Consider the following 17,536-nt stretch of genomic DNA (forward strand, 5'->3'; position numbering starts at 1 on the left):
CAATCATATCAAGTGAGTAAATATACTACAATGTCAGTCTGGTCATTTGCTAGTGTCATTTGTTTCCATGGGATACGATATGCGATAAGCAAGACAAATACACCTGTGAAAGCACAAAGAAAAAGAGGCCAACACAAGCATAATCTCCTTCTAACCTCCTATACTCAAATACAACTGAGTCTGTAGAACTCTGTAGACCTCACTTAGACTATGTAAGTCTTAATACTTAATAAAATAAAATCCCAAAGAGGGTAATATTGGCAGTAAATAAAAAGCAAATATAGACTGTATGGTGTGCGACTGTACAAACTACTGTACTGTTTATTTTAGCTCAAAGAATGGACAGCTAAGAAACTGAATCAAAAGATATCAGGACAATGATGTATAGTACTTCTACATAAAGAGGATTTATGCTGCGTAGAATTGCTCAAATAAATCTTTCAACTGTTTTGAAACCTTTGTGTTCACCTTAAACATGATATGTATCAGCCATGATAACAGATAAATATTTATTAAAGACAGAAAAAAACAGAATGTACAGTATGTCAGTTGTAATGCAGACATGCACATACAAGTTTGTGAAAATGTGATACAAAATGTAAAAGGACAGGTAGAAGTAATGACAGGGAAATGCGACTTGAATTAGAGTATAGTGTTAGAATCCTCTTTATTTACATAAATGGAACTTTACATTTGACTTTAATGTGCTATATCTATACTATAAGCCTTTACTGTACAGTCCACCAATGAGCAGCAGTGGAAATGCAGATCTGTGATTTCAAAAACATGCCCCGTCCATCATTAAATTCATGACGCTTGTACTGGAGCGCCCTCTAGCGGCTTTTCCCCTTCCCAGCCAAAAAAGAGAACAGTTAAGGGAAAGCAGGTAGGCAAAACTAACTTAGAAATAGCACTTCACTAACACGCCTGCTTCCAGCAGAGGTAATAAACTCTCACTGTTACCATATCTACACCTTCATCAGGTACAGGGGGAAAGTTTACAAGACAGTAAACACACTGGGCACTGAGTCAGGGGGTTGGAGTCGAGGATATGTAAAGTTAATCCTCTTGTGCATCACTGTTCACTCGTCATCCACTCTGGGCCAGATCACTGCCTGTAAAGCCGACAGACAAGCAGGTGGTTGTCTAGCTTTCGTCAGCCTGAAGCATCTTCTCGATTTCTTGATCCCACTGGTCGTCTTTGTTGTCTGACTCGGTCACCACCTCGTACTCCTGGAGCTCCTGCTGCAGCTCCTTCTCCCAGTCGGCTGAGTCCTCTAGAGTATTGGAAAGGAAAACATGAAGTTATAATCTGGGTAAACTCATCGTGGCGGAGCAGTACAGCAGATCTTTTACAACAAAAAAAAAAATCAATAGAGACTCTAATAAAGCCAACCATCAGGAGAGGGCAGGCTGTCCTTCTTATCCAGCACCAGCTGCTCCATCTCTTTCCTCAGGTCCTCCTGGTTGATGGCCGTCGAGTCGAAAGCGTCGCTCACGAACTCGGACACTCCGGGACTCGTTGACATCTCCTCCTCTTCTTCCTGAGGTGGCTGGAAGTCACACAGAGAGCTCAGAAAAAGGCATCTCACTGTATTACTCTTCCATAAGTTCTATTCAGATGGTTAGGAACATTTTAAACTATGCAGACGTTGTGATTTTAGCACTCTTACCTTCTTTATGTCGCTGATTGAAACAGGTGGCGTTTTTGGTCTGACATTGTCTGCAAAGATATAAAACAGTGGTGTTAGTATTCCCTGTGTTAATAACTGTGTGGTGTTTTTGTATCAGAGATGATCTGACATTAGAAGCAAAGGCGAGTTGAATAACAAAGACATGGACGAAAAGCACTTAAGATTTACTTCTCATTGCCTTGATTCTCCCTTACTATGGATGACCCCTGACAATACAACATGAGCTCCAGTCATAACACAAAACTATGGTATGGTATGGTTTTTTCTGCTTCTGGAATTCAAATCAAGCTTTCAATTTCTCTAATAAGAAACAAAAAAAGCAATACAAGATGGAAGCACGTGAGATCTCTGTTGTGAGATGACTGTTGAGTCCAAAGTCTCTTTTGCTTAAAGCCTCCAGTGTACATACTCTGAGAATGGACTTCACAGTGAAGTAGGAGATGTCTTATGTCTAGCAGTTACACTTTTGAAAACATTCATATCTGCATCATCATGGATTCTCCACAGTTTTTAAATGAGGTAATATGTTTATGGCCATGTGATCTTGTGTTGTGGTTATTAGCTTTGAAGTCAAATAGGGACGTGAAGTATCTCAGACTTAGATAGCACGTGCTTATGGATGAAAATACAAGTATGTTTATGCCTTTGAGATGTCATTGATGACCATCCAACCTTTAAATATAGCTCACAGTGATAAATGTGATAGTTGTTAGATAGTTGAGTGGTAACAGCAGCAGCATAAGTGTAGACTGTATCTCCATAATCAAAAAAAGCTCTGTTCTGGGAAGAATCCAAATAGGTGACAGTTTTTGAGGAAAGTGTTGAACAAGAGTATTTATAATGCTGCACTGTATCAGTTCAATCTCAGCTGAAATAAAGAAATGAATAAATGTCCAAAATATATGTGTAGTAATAAACAGATGGCTCCTTAGTTGAGTGTAACAGGTGAGATGAGCCTATACAGTATCCCTGCTGTAGTTGAAGCATGGATTAACATTGGGACCTGTTAACACTACGTCCTCAGGTGAAACACTGGCCCCTCTGTCCTCGCCATCCTGCTGCTGTTGCGCTGCCAATGCTGTGAGCTGAGCCGACTGCTTGATCAGAGACACCCGGTAGAAGTAGTTCCTCCAGAAAACCTCCTCCTTCACGCTGTCAAACACAAACACGTTGCCATTCATGTTACAATATAATACTGATGTGGATTTCACATGAAAAAGAACCCCAAACACACACACACACAGACAGGGTTGGTGGCAGGTTACTCACTGTTTGGGGACCAGGTCGAAGCGCATGCGGTTGAGGAGTTGGTCTTCCTCCAGCATCACTGAAGCCAGAGGATACATCTGCTCCATGTCAAAGTGGAACTGAACGCCAGCAGGGGGGTCTCGCAAGAAGTTCCTCTTGTCCTAGAATTGAACAAAATACTATTAGTGAGCTATGTTTCAGAAGTGTATGTATGTCGCTACGAAGTGATGCTGTCCCGAGCATGTTGACACATTAATGTAACATCTTTTTCTGCTTACAGCTGACAGGGCGAGGATCTGCTGCTGGATCGTCTCTTCCTCATTGTAGCCAACCCAGGGAGGCACTGCTACTTCTAGACACAAACATCAGAACACATACTTTCAGTCATGTGCTGCAAAAAACTTACTTTGTCAAGCACACATGAGCATAACACCGTCAGTCAGAAATGGACTTCAGAGGGTCACTTGTCCTATTACACACCTGGATCTATAGTAACAGAAACTACCTGGTCTGTCAGTAATATGAACTGATAATATCATGAAACATTTTGCCCATGTGGACGCAACAGTACCTGCAACTGGTGTTGGTGTTATGATTTGGACTGTGAGAGTCAAGTTTAAAAAGACTTTACAATGTGAGAAAAAAGTTTAATATTTGAGACATCAGTCAGCAAAACAATGGTCACTGCCAGTGTCTTACAGTATAATAACTGCCAGATGTGGTGCAAGAACAGATGATATCATCTCAGCTCTACAGCAACAACACTGAACTCTACAACAGAGTCTGAACAGTGCTTGGGAATTGCCTGAGTGAGAGATACATTATATTTATTCTAAAGCAGAACATGTCTATATTATGCTTGCAGAAAATGTATGTGATTGCTTTTTCCTCAATTTGCATTTGCTAATAGTCAACAATGGAGGATGATGTCATTAGCAAACAACTTAGTGGGATTATGAGATAGTCTGGCCCAAGGTTGTATTAGTACCCCAAGGGCCCCTGGGCACTGAAGTTCATGTCTCCCAAACACCTTTCATTTTATTCTGATTGGATAATGTGATGTTGACTACAATTATCAACATCAAGAGAATGGGCCACGCCTTTTGTCCTATTTCTGTGGAGCCCGCGTGGTAGATGCAGCCATGGTCTGACCAATAACTTACCTTAATAAGAATCTTGATGGGACATTGTGTTGTGTTCATTTGTCTAACAATAAGCCATATGGTTTTCAGTTTGTTCATCAAGTTTCTCTCATGTCTACACACATGTGCATGTATAAATGTTCATTAAGCATTATGCTATTTGACTAGACTCATGCGGTCTTCATCATATTCATATTCTTTTTTCAGGTGCACTGTGTTACATTATTCCTGCATTTCTATTACTAAAGACCAGTTTCAGTGCTTTAAAGTCAGTGTGATGGCTGCATGTGTACTGTTGAGTGTACTTTTCAGTCAATTTTTATTAAGTTATTATTGTTAACATTTCCATTGAATGTATTTACAGCCTGTAGGGAAATGTATGTAAAATAAATTATTGCTTTATCATAGAGACTGGAGGCTGACATCAGCTTGGATTTACAGCCACTGCAATGGATTTCAATGTTTACAGAAAGATCATTGGAATAATAGTCATCTCAACTACAAATCCTTTATCCAGTCAATGAAGCTGCGTCAACACTCTGCTTACTATACGGTCTATTTCTGCTGGATCTTTCTTCTCAATAAGTTTCACCGTTGTTTAATACATTACAATACATATTTCCAACTTTAACCACTGTTTGACAATTTTGTCACCAAGAATTCTTTGAATTCCTCAGTAGTGTTTTCCCATTATAAACCATAATATGTGACTTGTGACTTTACTGGAGGCTGGGCTCTTAAACAGAACAAAAATGCATTAAAGTAAGTCAATTACTGTAAAGAAGAGTCATGTGTTCCCTACCTGATCTTTTGGACTTTTTTTCTTGGACAAACTTCTCTTGCTCTTTCTGGAAGTCTCCTAGAAATGTCTGTAAAATATGCACAAGACATACAAACACATGGGCATTAAAAAAGGAGGAAAGGGTTCATCATTTGGTTAAAAAGTCTAGGGTACAATAGTTCTGAGAGATGTCTTCATGATGATGATATTATAAGCTGAGCAAATAGCCGTCCTTGGCAACAACACAGAAAGCCTTTGACATGCAAATATGAACTCCAGGTTCATCTTTTACTTGCTGCCAAACTTGTCAAACAAGCTAAAAGAGCAACATGCCTTGTCTATGATGCCGTCGATTTTCCCCTCTTCCACACTCTTCTTGATGGTCTGAGCGGTCTCTACCACTGAGTCTGAGATCTTCTTGGTGGCACTGGTGGCAAAACTGAAGATATAGTCTTAAAAAAGCAGGAGAAAGAAGAATAAATTGTTAACATCATAGTGTGGGACTGGGAATACAAGCACTGCAACATCAACATAGGACAAACACCTAAACAAAGTTACTGGGACTGGTGACAAAGCTGAAGACGTAAGCGTGGTTAAATTTTTAAAAATTCTTTAAAAAAATATATACGAGCTTCATTGAAACAAGTACACAACTAGTTAACAGCATCTCGTGTCTACAAACATACCAGTGATAAAAGAAAAATACATAGTATGTATAAGTTTTAACAGCTTTTTTGTTGATACATTCAGATATAGAAGAAATGTATTCTTTAATATGGTATATCAGTTCTGAAACGTTTGGCTTTTTGTTTAATTTTGATTTGTGAACATAAAATTTGGTTGCAACAAATTTGCAAATCAAATGGATCAAATGGAGCTTTAAGCAGAGATTCTTGTCATATTCAGTAAATCCAAACAATACATCTTTCCAAATTAATGTAGAGCAAGGGAAGATATTAGATATAATTGACTCCATGGGTTTTTTTTGTATGCCAACGCATTTTTTAAAAATTCCCTTTTTGGATTTGTTGGTCAAAACACTTGACAACAGCCCAACTTCTTCCCAACAAATGTGGACCAATATGATAAGGCATACTGATAAGGCAGAGGGTTGAAAAAGTTGATGGACCGCCTTGTATTTATTCTTGATTTATTCTTCTTCCCATGAAAAACAACTTTTCTCAACAGTAGTTTCAGTTGCATCTCAGAGTGATTCAGAGTGATTGCTGTGGACATGGGCCAATAACATATCACATTAAATCAAAGAACACTTGTGTTGATTGGATGTGAGCAAGTCCATATAAATAGCTCTTGGAGCAGAAAGGATCGATTGCAGGTATCGTTTGATGGGAAACCTTTGGATACTACTTGATATCGATATTTATTTTGGTTGATGCTTTAAAAGGTATTGAACACTGAAACACATGCAAATGTTATGCATGTCAATTAAACACCACGTCAGCAGCATTTGTTATGGAATGATGGGGATTTTAAAGATGCCCTCTGGACATGTTTTAAGATGTATGATAGACTCTGTTTTGAATAATAATGTGTCTGATATGGGTTTTTCCCAACAAAAAGGTTAAATGATCTTGTTTAAATCCTTAAAATAGGATCTACTGCTTCTCTCTCATTCAGGATGTCAGAATCTATAAACATGCAAATATGTTTCATTCCAGAAGTTTAGCTGCTGTCCAATCACACTGAAAGGTTTCCACATCACAGCTGTACAAGGTGAATATTGGACCATGACTAGCTTCCTGACCAGTAGTGATGTCACAAATCCCGGTCGTAGGCCCCACCCCTTAAAATCTGATGTTTAATGAACACAGAGAAACTTTCCACTTTCAGTAGATACATGTGAAAACAAACTCTGCACGCATACATCATTCTGTACAGTGAAGCTCAAACATTCAGCTGTAGGAACAAGAAGATAAAGAGATGTTTTAAGTTGAGGGGGACTTGATTTTACAGCCAGGATGAGTGACAGGTCAGCATCGAACCACTGAGAGGCAAGCTTGCTGATCACCTAGCTGGCGGTTAAATAAAGCTATGTCGCTATTAATAGCTTAAGACACAATAGATAATTATAGTTAAAATAGCTGTTTCTCACCTCCCAGCCCCTTTCCCAGCTCAGAGTCGTCCTGCTTGGCCTCTGGTTCCGCAGCCTGGTCAGCTGGTTGCTGTTTGTTTACCTCGTTTTGTGCCTCCACCACCTTCTCTTCCTGCTCCACGCTCAGCGGCTCCGGATCATCACACGTCTTCGTGTACGTCGGGGTCTCCAAACCCAGCCACGTTCCGAGACCTCTGAACATTTTAGCTCAAATAAAAGGAGCGTTCAGCTTCAGTTCTGAGGAAAACAACAGTCTGTACAGTGTGTGCTTCTGGACTGTGCTACCAGGAACTACTAATAGGAACTACACGGACAGGTTTCTTATTCTTCTGTTGAGTTCTATGGCTGTTGGTATCCATAGGTGTTGCATTACCGCCCTCTGTTGGAGGATAACAGCTACTGACAGGTTGTCTTCTCTGTTTGCTCCTGGGTAGATGTACATTACTGCCACCTGGTGGTAAAAAGGGTGTAATGATGCATTCAGGTGTGCGCCAGGTCCATTTGGGGAAAACAGGACCGATTTCAACATAGAAATGTGACCAGTGGTGAAAGAAGTACTCAGAGCCTTTATTACAAGTAAATCTCTTGCATGAAAAATACATAAAAGTAAAAGTACATAGACCTAAATATTATGAGCTTGATGAAGTTAGTAGGCTATTGCAGTGAAAGCACATACAATTATGAGCTTGATGTAGTTAAAGTATTGCAGTAAACATACATTATGGGTTTGATGTAGTTAAAGTATTGCAGTAAAAGCACATAAGTATTATGAGCTTGATGTAGTTAAAGTATTGCAGTAAACATACATTATGGGTTTGATGTAGTTAAAGTACAACAGTAAAAGTACTGCAGTATTATGAGCATGGTTTGGTCCCTCTGACTGATATATTATTATATATGACATCATTATATTGTTAATACTGAAGGATCAGTGTTAGAGCAGCATGTTACTGTTGTAGCTACTACTACTGTTACTGTTGTAAGTACTTTATTTACAGTTAACTAGGGAAAAATAACTATTTGGTGGAGCTGTTAACAACTCAGACATCTACACACTGCTTATTGTAAGACTTCAGAAGCCAAACATTTGGGAAACAACAATGTGTTGTATTTTAAAAGCTTGTTATATTATCCACTGTGTTAAATCTTCATCTGAAAAGTAACTAAAGCTGTTAAATAAATGTAGTGGAGTAGAAAGTACAATATTTTCCTCTGGATGAAGTGGAAGAATTAAGTCCCAAAATACTGAAGTAAAGTACAAGTACCTCAAATTTTTACCTAAGTCCAGTACTTGAATAAATGTACTTTCCCTCACTTAGTTTGACTTGTAGCCTATATTCAAGTGGTTTTGATTTTTTTAAACCACCAAAATACACTTCTAAGTACAATAATTTCTGATTATTCATTTAAAAAGTATTAACAACAGTAACTCACTCAGTTTTTCAAAAATAAAAACATGAAAGGTAATAATTCCTCAATAAGCATGTTTATATTGATATAGGAACGTCTGATGCAATGTATTGTAATTGTTATGAAATGCGGCACTTGAACCAGCAGGTGGAGGTAATGAGCTTAGAACTGTTGCACATCTTGAAGAACAAGACGAGGAGGAAGAAGAACGAGCCGGTGGACTGTTGACGGATTTTAGTCAGGCTGAAGTCAGTTTGTAGTTTGTCACCTTGTTGTATTTCATGAAGTTGGGCTTTAGTCTTGTGCAGGAATCACTGTAATCCCTGTCATTCCTTCTGAGGCTGATCGGTGCTGTTGGAGCAGAATCTGAGTGGATTAGGTCGTAGGTCGACGAGAAAGGTTTCTATCTGCCAAGTGGACAGAAAGTAAGTTGAAACATCGTAGAGGTCTTAAAAAAGACTGATAAAATCAGTACATGAGGTTGTTGACAGAAGAGGCTGGTTGAATGTAGCAAGCAAATGATTGATGATTGTGTTTACTAAACCAGCTCGTTGCATGACTGAGCAACATTTATTTAAGGAGGAAGTTTGTTTCACTTTCCCTTTTTAGATCAGGTATTCCAGTCAAGTCCTGCTTCAGATGTTTGCTTCATTTGATACTAATGTGTTTTTCTTTTCCCACTTGAAGAATGAAGACTCTGATGGTGTTTGATTTCGACCACACTGTGGTGGATGACAACAGTGACACTTGGGTGATTAGGTAAATGATGTTTGCTGCTTGAGTCAATTAACATCTTCCACTCCCTACCATGGACATATTTTTTTGGGGGGGACAGGGAATGTTTAGGGGGAGACAGCAGGTCAACAGTATATGCCATGTAGAAGTGGTATACATCAACTGAAAGCTGGGAACCTTAAGATTAATTAGGGATGTAGCTCAGCACTGTGTGTCAAGTTTTGCTAGTCATGCATTTCTAGAATAGGTGCCTATTCAAATGTTTAGAATGGCTTCAAGCATGATGATGGAAGTATATAAAGGCCTTTCTCATGTGCAAATAAGTTGTTGCAGCATTTTTTTGGGTTGGTACTGTTTGTTGGATTTGGTGCAAAACCATTTTTGACCAGTACTGATAAAAATGGTCAAAAATCCCTCCAAAATAGACCTTGAGGAAAACCAAAGAAAAATTCATGCTGTGATTTGGTATCAAAAACCATTCACATTTGGAGATTTCTATAAGAATTGCATTCTTGTCAGTATACCTAGGAAACCATACATCCTCTAAATGCCCTTGGTTTTCTATTTTGTTTCATCAGACTGGGATTGTCCTAGAGGTCACAATAGGTCATTGTATATGTTAGGTTAAGTTTCAAAAAAGTTATCACTACAGTTTATTAAGGGGATGAAGGGTCTCAGCTTTCTAGTCAGCCCCAATTGATTAAATTCCAAGACAGTTCAGGGATTCCACTATGCAGAAATATTAAAATATATAATTTTTAGAATGAAATTATATATTTATACTGCTTGCAAAAATCTGTATGGTTTTTGGTAAGAAAAACTGCATGGGATAAGCATGAGGTGGGCATGTCTGTAAAGGGGAGACTCATGGGTACCCATAGAACACATCCATTATATTCCATTATAATATCTTGAGGTGAGAGGTCAAGGGACCCCTTTGAAAATGGCCATGCCTGTTTTTCTCTTGCCAAACATTAGCCTAATTTCGGAGCCTCCTTTATTAGAGCCCCCCTTCCCATGAACCTACCATGACATGGTTGCTAGCTGAGCCTGCTTCAGCCTCTGAAAGAACTGTTGCAAAATGATTTGTCAATAGGGTAAATTTTTCACCATAGTGGATCTTTTCGTTTCCTGTCTTTCCAGATGTCTTCCAAGTCAGACTCTTCCTGATGTTTTGAAGAATTCCTACAAAAAAGGCCACTGGACTGAGTTCATGGGAAGAGTCATGAACTACATAGGTGAGAGTTCTGAGTGATTTTCCTATGTCATTTATGCATGAAAAAGGTTGGACGAAATATAAGAGACATGTTTCACAGGTTACTCTGACCATGCCATTTGCTACATTAAAATTGTATTTACTAACGTCCCCTGACCTTTTTTCCATCTGTCCCTCCAGGAGAACAGGAAGTCAGTCCTGACAGTGTCCGCAGTGTCATGGAGACCATCCCCTTCACAGATGGAATGAGAGACCTGCTGACATTCATATCGGAGAATAAAAGCACCATTGACTGCATAGTTGTCTCTGATGCTAACACCATGTTCATAGACTGGATCCTCCAAGCAGCAGGACTCCAAGCGGCCTTTGACCAAGTGTTCACCAACCCAGCTAAATTCAATGATCTCGGGTACATGGAGGTACAGTGCTACCACTCTCATGACTGCAAGCGATGCCCTGTCAACCTCTGCAAGAAAAAAGTCCTGGAGTTGTACCTGTCAGAGCAATCTGATCAGGGTGTGGAGTATGGTCGGGTATTCTATGTGGGGGACGGTGGGAATGATCTCTGCCCGACTTCCTGTCTGAGAGGGCATGATGTTGTGATGCCGAGGAAGGGGTACACCCTGGAGAAAATGCTGGCCCAACTCAAGGGTCAACAAGATAGCGTTTCTTTGAGAGCGAGAGTCATTGCCTGGAGCAGTGGCACAGAAATCCTGGAGGAGCTGAAAGCGAGTATGCAGTCGTAGCCCAGCCTCAATGGAGGACAACACTTGATGAATGTCAAAGTTGTAACTTGAATATTTCTCTTATGTAAAATATTAATCCTGCATTGTAGCGGGCACATGATGCCTCCTTTGATTGTTTTAAAAATATGTGTATTATCAAGAAAGTATTTAGCATTTTTAAGCACAATTTTGATATACAAATCCTTGAAAATGGGCCATTTGTCTGCAGGAAATTTTATCTTCACCTATGTAAACAGTAAAAATCCCCTCAAACAAGGTTTACATACACTATAATCAAGGTTTTGTCTTAATTTAGAGGTAGAGAAAAGGAATGGAGACCGCCAAGCCCAATTAGAGAACAGATAAACCAAAAAAACAATGTTTATATGTGCAGTTTATGTTTGGACACTGGATCATAATTCAACTAAATATTTATTTTGTGTAGTATTCAGTTGCTTTAAGGGATAGTTTATTATAAAAGTAACAGTATATAGCAGGCTTGTAGGGCATTCAAAGAATAGTGCAACATTTTGGGAAAGATCCGCTGCTTAACACAATATATCAGTAAATAAATGAACAAACAATACAATTAAGACATTAGTTAATTAGTGAGCTAAAAAGTGGAACATGGATTTTTAAAATGCTATGACATTGCCTGTGGAAAGGGATAGACCTGAGAAAGAAAAATGTAGTTTAAAAGTATGAAAGTAAAATTAGTGGTTTGGCACCAGTTATTTTTCATTTTTCAAAAAAACACTACAAAGTGAGCACACTTCATCATCTTATTTTATGGTGCGGTGTTAGAAATTAGTGGCATCTAGCAGAATGGATTTGGCAGAAATTGAATATAATATTCATAAGTATGTTTTAATTTGTGTATAATAACCTGAAAATAAGACTTGTTGTGTTTTTGTTATATCTAAATAGGGGCCAGATCCTCCTCCATGGAGCCCGCCATGTTGCACTGTCTTGTTTCTAGAATAGCCCAGAACGGACAAACCAAACACTTGCTCTTGAAAGGGCCTTTAGCCTTTTTTGTGTGTTTTGCAACCACTGTAGGTTCTCCTACACGTTTGTTGTAATCTCAACCTCACCACTAGTTTACTAGTATATATTGAATTGCTGTTGTCTTTTTTTGAAGTAAAACACAGGTGCTCCTGAAATTAACGATGTGTGTAACAGTGTAATAGTAAGTCATGACAGTGTGAATGAAAATGAAGCAGCTAAATGGAATTCAGCCATTTTTAATTGTATTATTTATATCTGTGCTTTTCCTACGGTGACATGTCAAAATGGCACATTACCTGTTTGATTTTGTCTTTATTAGCTCCACACTTTACATATTGATCTTTTGTCATGTAACATATTTTACCCTCCTTGTAGTTTGCCACCAGCAGGGCTGAAGTCACTAGGTTCAACCCATGAACCCAAGTTTTTCCAATCTTTTCCTTTATTAATCCATTCACAGGGATTTCTACAATTTTTTTCCTTCCTTATGAGAACTTGAGGCCTCTATATTCTTAGAATGTATTTATTTTTTGTCGTGTTCATAATATGTCCTGCTCTTTATCAATGACACTCGCCATTATGATGTTATTGCCATCTCAGGTTTGTGTTTCGTGTTGTGCTGTCTTGACTGATTAAACCAGATTTAAGTAAGTTAGCCTGATCAACTCTGAGATAGCGCTGTGGATTAAACCTCAAGTAACTACTTAAGTTAAATGAACAAGTAGTCTAGGCTATATCTTGAAATTACAACTACAGCTGTTTTTGTTTGCTTGTTTTTTTACCTGTAGTAAAGTAGAGTAGGGTTCAGGTTTTACTCATTAATGTCATCCAGATAAATAAGAAAATTGTCTGGTTGTACTGAAATAGCACTGGGACTTTTCTCATAACCAGTACACAAGCTTCTCTGGAGAAACAGTATTGAGTTTCCATTTTCCACTTAAGCAAGAAAGTCATCAAATATTAATGGATGTGTGTGTGTTTTTGTTTTGTTTTTGTTTTGGGTTTTTTGTGGACCAGCATGTTGGTTGATTTCTAATCTTGTAATTCTAATGATGCAATTAAAACCACAAACCTCTTGGATCTATTTGTTCCTCCATGAACTGTTCTATCCAATACTTCATGTGCCTTTGTGAATCTGTGGCAGTGTTGTATTCGACTGCATTATATTGTAAGGTTAATCTAATATTTAGTTTTTTAGATAAAAACAGTGGATAAAATATTTGCAGCAAAGTTGACGACAACTGATGTATCCCTAATTTTTCAGATAGGCCCTGTAAAGATGCAAAGTTATTCCTTCCCAACACTGACGGCAAATAAGTATCACTAGATTGGCACAAATAGATAGGGATTTGAAGAAGGATTTGGACAGGGATGCAGGCCAACAACTCACAGAGACAGCTCTTGCCTAAGATCTAACATGGTATTATGGTCCAAGACTCAGCAGGCTTTGTTTACTTTCTGAATTCATTCTTCAGTGGGAAGAAGCTTTAGATGAGGCTCGCTGTATTAAAGAAAGATGCTTAGTCGCATAAGTAACTGGCAGGTTGAACAGAGAGGCTGTCAAACTGGGATACAAGTCTTGGAAGTTTGGAGTTGTTTGCTCAGAAAGTTTGGTCTTCAGGCTGGAAAGGTGGCTCAGGAACAACTGGTGTCTGCAGGGATTTAACTCCATCATGTTATGAAGTGTTGCATTAATGTCTTGATGGTTTAACTATAGTTTTTGCAGTAGTCACATACTGTATATTGTCCTTAGATAAACCTTCTGTTTGCATTTACGGTACATTAACTATGCAGTATAAAGGGGAAATACCATTTCAAATATCCAAAACATCCAATATGTTCTTGAATTCCTGTTTTCTGTTTGGTTTCTTGGGTTTTTTGCACTGGAGTCCATTGTATAGGGAACAGTACCAGTCTGACTATTGGCAGAAGCCTAAGTAGACCACATTGCAGTGCAGCCATGAACAAGTCTTTTTATGCAGGGGACTTTTTACTTCCACAAGCCAAGTTCAAGAAATGTACACCTCATTTCTTATTCTGTCAATGTTGTTGAGAGGCAGACAACTTAGATATTATAAGAGCTTAGATGGAATTTTCTCGTCAGCATTTAACCTTTTTTTTTCGTAACATTTCAAAGCTGTTTTATTGCCACTTATTGCCACACTTGGCCATACTCGATGAGATCAACAGTGAGTGTGGCAGTTTGATTTGTTTTTTGCAGGCAAATTGTCCTTTAAGATCCATTCTAGCTATCATCTGCAGGGGTGTACTGTAGAGTCTCCTACCCTCTTGATGCCTTCAGTTACTGAAAAACCTGAAAACATAATCTGTTATCTATGTATAATAGGTATAATAGATCATATTCTGATATGAGAATGTACTCTATAGACTTAAATATTTGCCAAATGTGTTCTCCTAGATAACGCCAATACACACTGTACCTTTTCCACTGGAGCAAAGCACCTGACAAGAGGTGCATGATCATTCAGTGCACTGTCTGAAGTGATCGGTGACAGCTATGTAGACAGCTGGAACAATAGTGGTGTTCAGAATAAAAGTCAGCAAACAACAATCTATTGTTTATGTGCTTTCTTTGTCTATGACCAATTATTCTGGCCTACTTAACAATGGCCACAGTCATCTGTGCAGGGTTTTAATACTGAAGACAGAGTGATGTTGTCAAATAGAAAGTCATATCATGAAGAATAATCCTCAAAATTGGTCACTCTTCATTTTTTCTTCAAAAGAAAAATTAAATAGTTGTTTCTGTAAATTATCTTGAAATTGACATCAAATCTTGTAGACCATGTTGATTAGGAATGTGTATGTTATGTCTTTGTCCATTGATAACCTTAATCATATATCATGGTCAAAATATAATTCTGCTTAAGTAATCCAAATTTTTCTTTTAATGTAGTTTAAGTCCTGATTGTATTTTACAACATACACAGTTAATTAACAAGGGTCCATGAATTGCAAAGAAAAAATCCCATAGAATTGTAATTACACTAAACACTGTTGTGAGAATGAGTTTAGATGCATGACATTGTCTTTGAGCTTACCTATCATTAATAATTTTCTTATGAGTTTGCAGTGTATGTTTTAGAAAGGGCTATTTGAGCGGAAACAAGATCTATAGGAGAAACACAACACCATCATTAACGCCACAAATGATTCATGTATATGTATAATATCACCATAACACCATTAATTATGCATGAAGCGTTGATAAATATTTAAAGGAGCATTCCTTGATTTCAGCCGGCAACTCTGCCTCATTTGCACACCAAACTGAAGAATGGGGTAAGAGACCTGAGGGCAACACAGTATTTTACACTCTTCTTTTCTGACACAATATGCTTTTGCCAGGACAAAGCTTTGCACAACCCCCTCCCCCCCAGATGTCATCATCTCTATTTAAAATGCACAACAAATATCCAAGCTTATTTTGACTGTTCTGACATGGCTGTCTGCTCTGTTTATGATTACTGAAAGCTTGGCACTCTGTCAAACTACTATAACCATGTCACCCAGAAGACACCAAGTTGTACATGTACAATTTCCAAGATGCAAGCCATCCTGACGTGGTGCTAGATGCCTTGAGAGGTTTCTGCTTTGATGAGCTTTTTACAGATATTAACCTGCAGTGCTCCTCCAGCCAGGTCCTGAACTGCCACAAGGTGGTGCTCTATGCACGCGGCACTTACTTCAGGGTCATGTTCACTGCTGACATGAAGGAGAGGACGAATAACCTTGTATGTTATTTGAGAGAAAGGCAGAGGAAGGGGTCATCATGGATGGATTATGCCAATACAATCGATGCCATGCTGCCATCTGCAGGCAATCAGCATCGACCCACCTTGTGCATCTGCATCAACCTAATAAAGGACCAGTAGAGTGTCTGCTTTGTCTCATTATATGAGCAATGCTAAATATTGATGGTACCCACACTGATATGCTAATTTGCATGGAAGACACTAAAAAGCACTCGGGGTAATGTTAAATATATGAATAAGAAAGATGAAATGATGACAAATAAAAGGAAAGACAAGAGTAAAGTTTCATATTGTGCATACAGCATCGACACACCTTGTTGGCATTTACTTCTCCAGTGGAGGGCATACTGCAGATTTAATGGTCTATTGATTTAAAAGGCAGTCATTCAAGTGGAAAACCTTGTCCCTGTGTGGCCCATATTAGCAAACATCTGCTGAGCTGTACTAGCATTTTAGCGCTACCAGGGGTGCTGTTCTCTAGCTCACCATGACCTGTGACCTCCCTGCAAGACCGGGGGGAGGACAAAAAGAGAGAAAAATCTTCCAGGGATCATTAACTTATCATAAAAACCTTTGAAACAAACATGGTGAAACTAAGGTTTTGTTTTTGTGCATGACAAGCTGGTAATGGTTAAAAGGGGAACCGCAGGGAGGGAGTTGGTTGTTAAGACAGAGGGCTGCATTCGTATTGTACGTTTTTCTTCAGAGAGAACCTGATTACAAAACTAAGGCGGACTTCATGGCAGAGATGTAGGAAATCAACCAAAATGGTCATCTATGTACAGGAAATCATGTGACAAGATGCTTGTACATGAACTATTACGTTGATTACTGCTCTTACATAACAAGTTGGTTCGGTTTGCTGGAGTTTAAACTTCCCTAAATCCAATTAAGAGGAGGACATAGCCACTGATGTTAACCCACAGCACCCAGAGGTGGTCAAGTTAACTAAATGAAATCTTTTTGAAACCTTTTCTCTTGTAAAACCAAAAAAACACTATTTGAAAATACCACTGATAAAGCCTAAATCTCACCTGTATGTCATTTTTCCAGGTTTGATTTTGGATGTGCAATTGGCTCACTGGGTCTCACAGCAAAGGCTGCGTTAGAACAGACCCTACTTGCTTCTGTACTTTCAGCTTTTGAAAGGTTTGTTGGTTTTGGTTGCTAGGATGGGTTCAGCCAATTGTCAATTGACCACTGTGTTCCAGTAAGGACAGTATGATTAAAGTGGTATTTGAACAGTCATTCATAGTTACATAACGTTTCCTCTCCTCTCCTCCAGGCTGCTGGCGGTGGATGTGGAGGTCTTGTCAGCCTTGGTACATTAGATCTACTCCTCCAGACTCAACATGACCCTGCTGAACGTCAAGAGACTGTTGAAGGCTGCAGACATGCTGCAATTCAGACTGGTGGAGAGGGCCTATGATGCGTTGTCCTGGTGTGTCTACTGGATATAGACAGCTACCTTGACTTGCTGTCATTCTCCTAGCTCCACGGATGCCCTGGCCTGGAGAGAGAAGCCCGCAGGCTGCTAGCAGACAGGTCAGGGATCAGTTGTCTGTGTGTTAGCTCATTATGTATTTAAGTTAAAGCAGCACAGGACTTGAAATGCAGTTTTTCCTTTTTTCTCACAGAGCTGTGATCTTACAGAGGCCACTTTTTCAGGGTGAGACATTTTATGGACA

General features: G+C 38.9%; 2 protein-coding genes across 2 annotated transcripts; one reads left to right on the forward strand and one right to left on the reverse strand.

The window, feature by feature from the left end:
- Window positions 1-495: 495 nt before the first annotated feature.
- On the reverse strand, window positions 496-7,296 carry LOC128356086 (synapse-associated protein 1-like). The gene is made up of 9 exons (XM_053316527.1): window positions 6,979-7,296; window positions 5,199-5,317; window positions 4,887-4,953; window positions 3,221-3,294; window positions 2,964-3,103; window positions 2,698-2,846; window positions 1,674-1,723; window positions 1,397-1,553; window positions 496-1,277 (listed from the first exon to the last, which is right to left on the reverse strand). The coding sequence occupies exons 1-9, from the start codon at window positions 7,178-7,180 to the stop codon at window positions 1,147-1,149; spliced, it is 1,089 nt and encodes a 362-aa protein (XP_053172502.1). The 5' UTR covers window positions 7,181-7,296; the 3' UTR covers window positions 496-1,146.
- A 1,490-nt stretch (window positions 7,297-8,786) lies between these two features.
- Window positions 8,787-12,134, forward strand: phospho2 (phosphatase, orphan 2). The gene is made up of 4 exons (XM_053318931.1): window positions 8,787-8,813; window positions 9,076-9,147; window positions 10,267-10,361; window positions 10,520-12,134. Exons 2-4 carry the CDS (start codon window positions 9,077-9,079, stop codon window positions 11,083-11,085), a joined length of 732 nt encoding a protein of 243 aa, XP_053174906.1. The 5' UTR covers window positions 8,787-8,813; window position 9,076; the 3' UTR covers window positions 11,086-12,134.
- The last annotated feature ends 5,402 nt before the right edge of the window (window positions 12,135-17,536 follow it).

This window comes from Scomber japonicus, chromosome 1, assembly GCF_027409825.1.
Source record: "Scomber japonicus isolate fScoJap1 chromosome 1, fScoJap1.pri, whole genome shotgun sequence".
Taxonomy (NCBI): domain Eukaryota; kingdom Metazoa; phylum Chordata; class Actinopteri; order Scombriformes; family Scombridae; genus Scomber; species Scomber japonicus.

Coding starts and splice junctions, on each gene's coding strand:
- LOC128356086 (XM_053316527.1), bottom strand. CDS start 7,180: ATGTTCAGAGGTCTCGGAACGTGGCTGGGTTTGGAGACCCCGACGTAC. Junction 5,318..6,978: donor GCTGGGAAAGGGGCTGGGAG/GTGAGAAACAGC, acceptor TGCTTTTTTAAG/ACTATATCTTCAGTTTTGCC. Junction 3,295..4,886: donor AAAAAAGTCCAAAAGATCAG/GTAGGGAACACA, acceptor GTTTGTGTCTAG/AAGTAGCAGTGCCTCCCTGG.
- phospho2 (XM_053318931.1), top strand. CDS start 9,077: ATGAAGACTCTGATGGTGTTTGATTTCGACCACACTGTGGTGGATGAC. Junction 9,148..10,266: donor AGTGACACTTGGGTGATTAG/GTAAATGATGTT, acceptor CTGTCTTTCCAG/ATGTCTTCCAAGTCAGACTC. Junction 10,362..10,519: donor AAGAGTCATGAACTACATAG/GTGAGAGTTCTG, acceptor CTGTCCCTCCAG/GAGAACAGGAAGTCAGTCCT.